General features: G+C 41.4%; 1 protein-coding gene across 1 annotated transcript in view; it reads left to right on the forward strand.

The window, feature by feature from the left end:
- Nucleotides 1–843: 843 nt before the first annotated feature.
- Nucleotides 844–9,824, forward strand: part of shkbp1 (SH3KBP1 binding protein 1) — a 15,049-nt gene continuing 6,068 nt past the window's right edge. Inside the window, exons 1-15 of the mRNA XM_087172433.1 lie at nt 844–1,002; nt 2,289–2,342; nt 3,045–3,090; nt 3,249–3,381; nt 3,957–4,037; nt 4,338–4,508; nt 4,681–4,771; nt 5,694–5,884; nt 6,075–6,190; nt 6,369–6,456; nt 6,874–6,990; nt 8,119–8,289; nt 8,411–8,566; nt 9,176–9,272; nt 9,585–9,589. Coding sequence (XP_087028559.1) covers nt 944–1,002; nt 2,289–2,342; nt 3,045–3,090; nt 3,249–3,381; nt 3,957–4,037; nt 4,338–4,508; nt 4,681–4,771; nt 5,694–5,884; nt 6,075–6,190; nt 6,369–6,456; nt 6,874–6,990; nt 8,119–8,289; nt 8,411–8,566; nt 9,176–9,272; nt 9,585–9,589 — 1,576 coding nt within the window. The 5' untranslated portion in view covers nt 844–943. The remainder of the gene's footprint in view (nt 1,003–2,288; nt 2,343–3,044; nt 3,091–3,248; nt 3,382–3,956; nt 4,038–4,337; nt 4,509–4,680; nt 4,772–5,693; nt 5,885–6,074; nt 6,191–6,368; nt 6,457–6,873; nt 6,991–8,118; nt 8,290–8,410; nt 8,567–9,175; nt 9,273–9,584; nt 9,590–9,824) is intronic.

The raw sequence follows: 9,824 nt of genomic DNA on the forward strand, positions 1-9,824 counted from the left end.
GTAAAGCTCTGTGGCGCTGCGGGGATGAATGAGAAGAAGTCGTGTCGGTTACCTGTGATAAGGAGCTGATTCTGAACAAAAGATGAACGTGTTCTAGCGCATATTTAGTCAATGAAATGTTCACACAACAGAACATATTTGACCACTTATTTTGTTGACATTTTAGGGGAAGCTGAGCTTCCCTTGCAGTCTTAGAGCAATCGCCACTGGTGCAGTACGTTATTTCATCATTTTGCTGTAGTACACTGATTTTCTCAATGTGTGGATTGCAGTAGTGGCAGTAGATGGTAGCCATAGCAGTTAACAGTTCTCTGCAACTACTTGGAATCACATAGACATGCTGAGTGCAGTGTAGCAGAAGCTTCTGCCATGATAACAAAACAGGACTAATAAGATGATCCTTCTGGATTTTACATCCTTTACTCATATCTATTCATGTCAAATTGTTAACCTTTTAAGTTCGTACAAAACCTTTAAAAGTCTCACTCTTTGACAACAGCTGAAACTCAATTGCAAGTGATTGCAGTGAAAAGTATTTTATAGTTGTAATGACCAGAAAGGTAACAACTCTTAAACTAATGAACAGGTCTCTAAGAAAAGAGAGGAAGGACTATTAATGCTTGAATTTAAAACATGTTTCAATATATAGGCTATGAAAAAAAACTTTTCATGTAGGTTATTTTTTATTTTTTTTATTTTTATTTTTTCACAGAAGTTCAGATCATAGACTGGTTGAGATAAATTAATATGTAGTCCTCTTCCATTCGGTTACTCCAGTCCGTGGTTTATGGAGGTTTTTCTCCCTGATCCATTTCGGGGTTTTACTTCCGCCTTACTGCCCGACAGGAAGTTGGCTTGAAAACAAGGACAGAAACTGAATTTATCCCAAGATGGATTAAAATATAAAAGCGTTGTTATTGTTTTCAAGTCGCACATTCTACAGATGATGTCTAACACGGCCAGGAGCGGAGACATCATCCACCTGAACGTCGGAGGGAAGAGGTGAGAAGCCGGAGGATGTTTGGGGAGTGTCAGCTAACCCGGTTAGCCACCGGGAACACGGCTAATAGAGGGGCGTCTGTTATCGGACAGGTCCATGTCCAATCAGGTCATCCATGTTTTACACGAGGAACAACTGCAAAGTGTTTACAGCAAAGCCTTCAACATTTGGTTGTCTCTGTAATAAACAGCTAAACCCAAACAAACTCAACATTAGCTAACCACTGGTCGTGTCCAGCGGTTTATCAGTTCATTGTGATTTTCTCCAGCCCGATGCTTCATGTAATCGTTAACTGACTTTAGTCTCGTAATTATGCTTTTCGTAGCAAAAACGAATGGCAGAGAGTAAAATAACTTAACATAGACAGAGGAAAGTAAGAGTAAAATTACGTTAGGCTGAAATTTAAGTTAATGGAATACCTTGTGTCCGACAATGGAACAAGGGCAAACCAGCGTGAACATAAGGATGCTGACAGTTTAGACAAACAAACAATGAATTAAATTGTTTCGCGATGTTTAATTGGTGTTTCATACGCGAGAAACAAACAACATGGAGAAAATTGATAGATGGCTGTGTCCAACAATGGACCTCTTAGTATTCGCCTATGATAACATTACAGAAACATGATTTAGCATCTTGCGTATTTATCCTATCCCCAGGAGGAAAGAAAATTCAGTTCGCAAACTGATGTGAACAGTGTCTTACCTACCCTTGCATTGTGTACTGTGCAAAGGTTTTAGTCATTTAAAGTAAAGCGGGGAAGCTTTTTAAATCAGTAAAGAGTAAAAACCAAAGTCAGATCAGTTTGCTGTGACCCCTTTGCCTTTAGAACAGCTTCAGTTCTCCTCATTACACCTGCACATAGGTCTTCAGATACTTCGCAGGTAGTTTGTGTGGAAAGGTTTTTGATGTGGAAAGAAGTGGCTGCCACACAACCCCAAGCAGATTATTTTCCATCGCCACACTTAACAGCAGAGGGATGGAAACATGTAGGGATTCATGGGAATGAAATACAATAAAATTACAATGCAGTGGCAGAGATTATGGGATGAAGAACTTTCAATCAAGGCATTTATATTTGGTTCATCAAGAAGTTAGGGAAGGTGACATTAGACCTGGATTAGAAGGATGAGATGGGGGTATACAAAAGTACATTCATCTCTGAACCTCAAGGGAAAACACCCAGACAGAAACCAAATGGAGACTATGGATCGTGCTGTTTTTGTTTGTTGGAAATAAGTAGTACACCAACAGTAGTACAACAGTAGGTGTGTTTGTTTGTTTCCAGGTTCAGCACCTCCCGACAGACCTTGACCTGGGTTCCTGACTCATTTTTCTCCAGGTGAAACACACACACGTAGCATATGCAGCCAACCGCTCGTAATTCCCAGAGCCAAATTGACAATATTATGTCCCCTTGCTAACTGGCAAACACAGCTGTAATTTAAAATGTAAAGTAAGGTCTTTGATGAATAAGAATGTTCTGCTGGTAATTTCAGCATAAAAATAACTGCATTTAAACTGTGCTTCAGCTTGAGGTCTTTACTTTTAACCAAGGATATCAAGCTCTGTGTTTGAGGAATAGTGTGTGAATAAGAAACAAAACACTACTAAGGTTAAATTTATTAACTTAATGGTCAATCAATCAATTGGTCAATCAAAAGAAAATTATTCAAATATGAGGATGTGCTGCTGTTTTTACCATGTATGAGAGTAGCTGAAACAAGCTAAACAAGTAATTTCAGGACATTGCTTTGGTCTCTGGGAAGTTATGATTGACATGTTTTTCTACTTCAAGATTGAACAAATAATCAACAAAATAATCATCAGATTAATATATAATGAAAATAATCATCAGTTGCAGCCCACTCGGGTTATTTGGGCTTCATGCTCAAAGGTAGGTGTGCTTGCCCATAAAGAAGATGATTTTTACCTGGAGTCTGGGAGGGTGTTCTCCAGTGTCCAGTAAAATGTAAAATGTAAATGCCTGCTGTGTGTTTGTGCTGTTGACAGCTGGATCTTTGTGTTTTGTTTTTGTCTTCAGTCTGTTGAGTGGTCGGATCTCGACTCTGAAGGATGAAACCGGGGCTGTAAGTACAGTAGTTGTGTTTTCATTTGGTGACATAACGATCAAATCCTACTATTGTTATTATTATCATTACACTTGGAGGGTAATGGAAGCTATGTGTGTTTATAATAACTGTTATGTGTGTGTGAATCTGCCTTTGTCCCTTCTCTTTAACCGTAGATCTTCATCGACAGGGATCCCTCTCTGTTTGCTCCCATCCTCAACTTCCTGCGGACCAAAGAGCTGCACCCCCGCTCCATCAACGTGCACATGCTCATGCACGAGGCCGAGTTTTATGGCATCACACCGCTGGGTGAGACACAGAGGACAGGAGAAAACTGCTGCATGGCAGTTAAGGGTTTACAGGATTTTTATATTAATGTGATACAGTAACTTGGTATTTAGGTATTTATTCATCATATTTACGTTTTATTTTCTATCAGGAAAAAGCATAATATTGTTAAAAAGAAAAACTGCTGTGGGCCGGACAGTGAGAATTAAATTAATTCCACTTTATTATATGAACTCTCTAACTGTCTTACTTCACAGTATTCTGCTGAGTAACAGCTGGTAGCAGTAACATGCCAAGAAAGACTGGAGACTAGAAAGAAGACTGTTAGCTAGCAAACATGGATGTCAACAATGCACAGTTTAAAGTATTTCAAAAATTTGCTTTGCAAATGTTTAACGAAGATGGAGCTGTATTCAACACAGGATTTAAATAGAAACATCTTTAATTTAAAAGAAAAGTCCACAGGGGAGCTTTAACGTCTCACCTTACCGCAGTGATGTAGAAGTGTAACATGTCTGCCCTGCCTCTGATTCTTAACTATTGCTCAGCTCTGTTCTCTGTTGTAACTTCTAATTAAATCACTGTGTCTGTAACAGTCCGTAAGCTGCAGCTGTGTGACGAGCTGGACCGATCTTCCTGTGGAAACGTGCTATTCAACGGCTATCTGCCTCCACCAGGTAAACTACCCTGTCCTCACAGCAAGCCTGATCCGCCAGAGAGGAGGAGTCAGAGAGGTGCGGCTTAGTTTGAAAACACTGGCTTTAATAAGTCTTACAAACTGAGGCAGGATGAAGCTGCTAATTGAAAACAGTCTGAGCCTCCTCTAGGAAACCAGCTTCTGCACCAGGCTAGAATTCCCTAATGGAGTTGTAGCTAATAAAACACCTTCCTGCACTGAGCTGAGAGCCACACTATCTTAGGGTCCCTGAATTATTTCTGTTGCACTCTCTGCTTCATTCCCCTCTGTGTCATCCCAGTGTACCCAGCGAAGCGCCGTAACCGTCACAGTGTGGCTGGGTCGCAGCTCATGGGAGGCCGAGTCATGCCTGTAGAGAGAGCACCGGTCAGACGAAGCAACACCATGCCCCCCAACCTAGGGAACTCCGGGATACTGGGCAGGGCCAGCACTGAAGAGAGGCCGTCTGGAGGTATACATACACACACACACACACACACACACACACACACACACACACACACACAGACACACAGACTCTAGGATTGGAAAATATTAGCACATTTTAAGTGTTTTTTGAGGGAGGGCTTGAGACCAATATGGTGTTATGTTATCTGCGTGTGTGTGTGTGTGTTTGTGTGTAGGTCAGTCATCAGATTCTGGCATGGTTCGGATCATCTGTGGTCATCATAACTGGATCGCTGTGGCCTACGCGCAGTTTGTCGTCTGCTACAGGTAAACACTTTTATTACCAGCCATGACAGTGTGGCTAGTGTTGTTTTCACCTTGTATGTTTGTGTGTGTCATCGTGGCAAAATGTGGTCCTAGAGACACCTACTGTAGCAGGAGCTACCACAGATGTGGTTTTGAGAACTTTTAAATTGTTTTTTGGGCCTTTATTGGCAGTAGAGAGAGACAGGGAATGGGGAGGCAGAGAGAGGGGGAATGACATGCAGCAAAGGGCTGTCCGATGCGGGACTCGAACCGGGGCCAAATGCACATGAGGCGGATGCTCAACCAACTGAGCTACTTGATGCCCCGGTTTTGATAACTTTGACAGTCACTTAACCTAGAGGTGTACAGTTCTGACCAAAATGAAGGTCGAGTTCGAAAAAGGGTGTGGTCTGACCCATGAGTGCTGAGTACTCATGTTTAATGGCTGTGTGGCTTGTGTGTGGCCGCTGTTGAATGTCTTGGTTTTCATTTCGGGGCACATGTTAACAGGTAGAGCAGACACTCTGCATGAGTGATCTAGTAATTTGCTGTCTCGCCTATTTTATCACGCTTTGAATATGCCATAGACATGAAAAAATGCATGTGTGTCTTTATATGTTTTTTGTTTTTAAAATGTATTAGTTGTTAATGTAGATTAGGATGATTTTAAAATTGAATTTTAAATGTTATTAAGTTGTCATCAGCTTCATATGTTTTCTCTGGGACACCGGTGTTACAGAGTCTGTGTCCAAAACTCTCAGGCAAAAAGGGCACCTCAGTTTTACATGTTGATTAAAGGGTCAGTTCACCCAAATCACAAGTTCATTCAGACTCTGGTGGAACAACATGTCTAGACTGAGATGGTTGCGGAGGCATGAAAAGCACCTGGATGAGGCTTGCACTCATCTTTAACCTCTGTGTCTCTGTCTTTTTTCTCTGTCAGGGTGAAGGAGTCGACCGGGTGGCAGCAGGTCTTCACCTCTCCTCGCCTGGACTGGGTGATTGACAGGGTTGCACTCAATGCCAAGGTGATGGGTGGCTCGCTGGGAGACAATGACAAGATGGTGGCCGTTGCCTCTGTGACAGAGATCATCCTGTGGGCCATCTGTCCAGACGGCAATGGAAATGAAATAGGTATAAGTTGTTGTTTTTTTTTCATATTACAGAATAATGATTTACCTCAATGCTAATTATATATTTTGACAGCTTTCTTAAAGAGCAGGTAAAGGTCTAATTTGAACTAAGAATCTTCCTGAAGAGACAAATCTTGTTTACAAAGCTGTTGCAGCGACACAGAAAAATAATTAGCATCTGTCTTCTGCAGGTGTCTTCAGTCTGAACGTGCCAGTGGAGGCGCTCTTCTTCGTCGGTAACCAGCTGATCGCCACCAGCCACTCAGGGAAGGTTGGAGTGTGGAACGCCGTCACAAAACACTGGCAGGTGGGTGGAGCCACTCACTCACATCAAATAGTTTTGTTCAGTTTAGTTCAAGGTTCACTCTCATTGACAATAAACAGCACAGTGCAGAGGTTTTTTGAAGATGCATTCAAAAATGAAGCCATGAGTAGTTGAACTGTTCACTGTGTTCAGTGTTGTGTTCTTTGTTGTCTTTGTGCAGAACCAGGACGTGGTTCCTATTAGCAGCTATGACACTGCAGGCTCCTTCCTCATCCTGGGCTGCAACAATGGATCCATCTACTACATAGGTAAGAAACTCTGCTGTGACTGCTTCCTGCTGAAGTGTGTGTGATACAGGAAGTACAGACGGTTCAGTATAAAGACTGTCTGACCTCAGCAGGGATAGACAGAGACAGACAGTCTTTATGGGTTTGTAGGATCTGTATGTTTGTTTACAACCGTTTGAGTCTTGTATCTGTCTGATGGTTTTCAGGAGTGTCCATCAGTCAATACACCACTTTAGTCCAAACTAAAATATCTCAACAACCATTGGATGGATTGCCATGAAATTTTGTTGTACAATTTTACAGAGCTGTAGGACAAATTCTTGGGCTGTACAACAGTTGATGGATTGTTATCGGTAAATTATATGAATAAAGATATGTTTGAATTGAGAATCACTGCTGTCTGTGATGCCCCTGTCTTGTTTGTTTTTTGTTTGTCAGATGTTCAGAAGTTTCCTCTGAGGATGAAGGATAACGATCTGCTTGTGACAGAGCTGTACAGAGACCCGACTGAGGATGCCATCACTGCTCTCAGTGTCTACCTCACTCCCAAAACAAGTATGGAACTTTGACACTGCTGCCGTTTGTTAACAACGCTGCTGCTTTTCTCATAATACTGTTCACAGCTGATCATTTCATCCAAATATTGATGAAATCGCAACATCCAGGTCGCAGGAGCTGTCTTTTTTTTAAATGGTAAAATGTGTCAACATACAGTACCATTCTAAATGAAGCAAACATGCCTTGGCCTACAGACCTTATCCTCCAGATGTACAGACTTCAGCAAAAATCACATCCTCTTTCTCGTGATTTCACGATTTCTTGAGAAAATGAAATAAAATAAAAAATAGCATTCCCACTGAAGTCATGACTCTTATCACAATTTCTGTCAAAGTAATGGCAAAATTATTATTATTATTTTTTTTATTTTTTTTTACAGTAGCCAGCACCTCCAACCTAGAAGTACAGGTTTCTATCTCTTTACAGCTTTAGCTCTATTTGGCTGTTTGACTACTGAAAGCTTTGTGTGACAGTCAGGTTCGCTCTGATTCATCTTCTATGGGATGCAAGTGATTTGCTCCCTGAGGCTCTATGTGTGATGTGTGTTCAAACACCACACGTATTTTTCTACACTCTGCAGCACACTGCAGCATCTTAAGGCACTTTAACTCTCCAGAAAATTGCCAAGTTTGACCACATAGACACCCCAGATCAAAACTCTCACTGTTTTCATCCAATTTGAGTCTGCAGGCTGCAACAGCACAAGGTCAAACATGCGGAACGCAGTGTAATAAATTTATCCTTCAGTTATTAACTCTAATGCACAAAGAAAATAAAATCAGTTTTAAAAACGTGGGAACACCGTGAAACTAATTTTGTTGAGGAGTTTCCTCTTATGTCTGATTAGTCTGTAAAACAGAAAACATAAGAAAATAAATAAATAAAAAACAAATACAATTACAATAATAATTAGAGCATTAGCATGACGATTGATGAAAATTGAGCCAGAATTAAACAAGTCTAACATGTTGTCAGTCTTTTCTTGTACCTGTATTGGATATTATGACACAATTGACTCTCTGATAATGTAAAATGATGAATCTAATGAGAAAATGTATTAGTAAATTTACTGGGAGAAAACTGGACGATTGACTCCCACACTCACCACTGATTCCATCTAATCAGGTGACAGTGGGAACTGGATTGAGATCGCGTATGGGACCAGCTCTGGAACAGTTCGAGTCATCGTTCAGCATCCAGAGACCGTTGGATCGGGGCCTCAGCTCTTCCAGACCTTCTCCGTCCACCGCAGCCCCGTTACTAAGATCATGCTGTCTGAGAAACACCTCATCTCAGGTCCGAGTCTGAGAAACCTAGCATGTAGATCCAGAGAATAACACATACTGACCCACTCGTCTGTCATTATCAGGGTTTGTCCTCCGTCCTGTCACTGATTCTCATGTTTGTCATCTTTCAGTTTGTGCAGACAACAACCACGTCCGGACGTGGACGGTTACCCGGTTCAGAGGGATGATCTCCACCCAGCCAGGATCCACGCCGCTCACCTCCTTCAAGATCCTGAGCCTGGACGATGTTGACGGACACGGAGGCTGCAGCGCCGGGACAGAGATAGGTAACACACACACACACATGCAACCACAGGGGTTAAAGGTCAAAGTTTTAAGTGTCATCCCAAATTATGTTAAAAGTTCCAGGTGACACTTTCTTCTGCTTTCATCATTTGTTTTGACGCATTGTTAAAAAAATCATCTGATTATATTTGGAGAACAAGACAGCAAAAATATTCCAAGTTCATCACTGGTCAAAACTGCATTTTTTATACAGTAGTGGGGTGTTGGGGAAATCTCCATAGTTATTTGTTTGTTGCTGAGCTGAATGGATGCCTTCAAAATCTGCTTGTTAGAAGTAAATGATCACATTTCTCCAACATTCTGCTGCAGTGAGTTTGAGTCATTTATTCTGACCTCTGACTTGTCCCAGACTTGTAGTACTAAAATGCTTGTAATGTGAATTACTCTCAGACCAAAAACTCAAAGGGGTGAATTAATGAATCATGTGATCTGACCCTTTTTCATCAGCTGCTCAGTCACTGTACTGCAGATTTTGTCCAGCAGAGGTCCCACTGGGAGTCTGAGTGAAGAAAAGAGTCCATTAAAATTCATGTGAGTGTTAGAGTTAGGATTTTTCACAGGGCTCAGATGGTAATTACTTCTGGTTTCAGGTCCGTATGGAGAGAGAGATGACCAGCAGGTCTTTATACAGAGAGTCGTACCCGACACTGATAAACTGTACGTCAGACTGTCGTCCAATGGAAAGAGGTGAGTGACACGTTAATCATGAGGTTCAGATTGTTCTGGCCTCATTTCCCATTTCACAGGCTCCTCATACAGATGTAACAGAATCTTTGGAGACACTATGTAACACCTGGATATGTGCCCCACACATGCACAGGAGGTCGAGACATAATACCAACAAAGTCTTCCTCTTCACCAAACTGATAAACAATTTAGTTGTTTTATGGCTAAAAAGAGGATGAAGAGGAAGTGATGTAGTACCAGGAAATCTGTGTCGTTCCCTCTCTTTTTAAGATTGTCTGTTTCTATCTCTGTGCTTTTCTATGTGTTTCTAAGAAAAAGTAGTTTTGCTCTGTAGGCCTATGAGTTGACACAAACTTAGTAACAACTGAGATTATCATTAAGTATTAATTTTACGTGAAATACCAATAAATACAGGCTTTTATATACATTTACATACACAAGCTGCTCTTACAAGACCAAAAATAGAAAAGAGCTTTGAATGAGCCGTGTGTGTGTGTGTGTGTGTGTGTGTGTGTGTGTGTGTGTGTGTGAGGGTGTGCGTGTGTGTGTGTG

Source organism: Seriola lalandi, unplaced genomic scaffold (assembly GCF_002814215.2).
Source record: "Seriola lalandi dorsalis isolate HSWRI2012SDOR001 ecotype SW California unplaced genomic scaffold, Sedor1 jcf7180002052783, whole genome shotgun sequence".
NCBI lineage: Eukaryota > Metazoa > Chordata > Actinopteri > Carangiformes > Carangidae > Seriola > Seriola lalandi.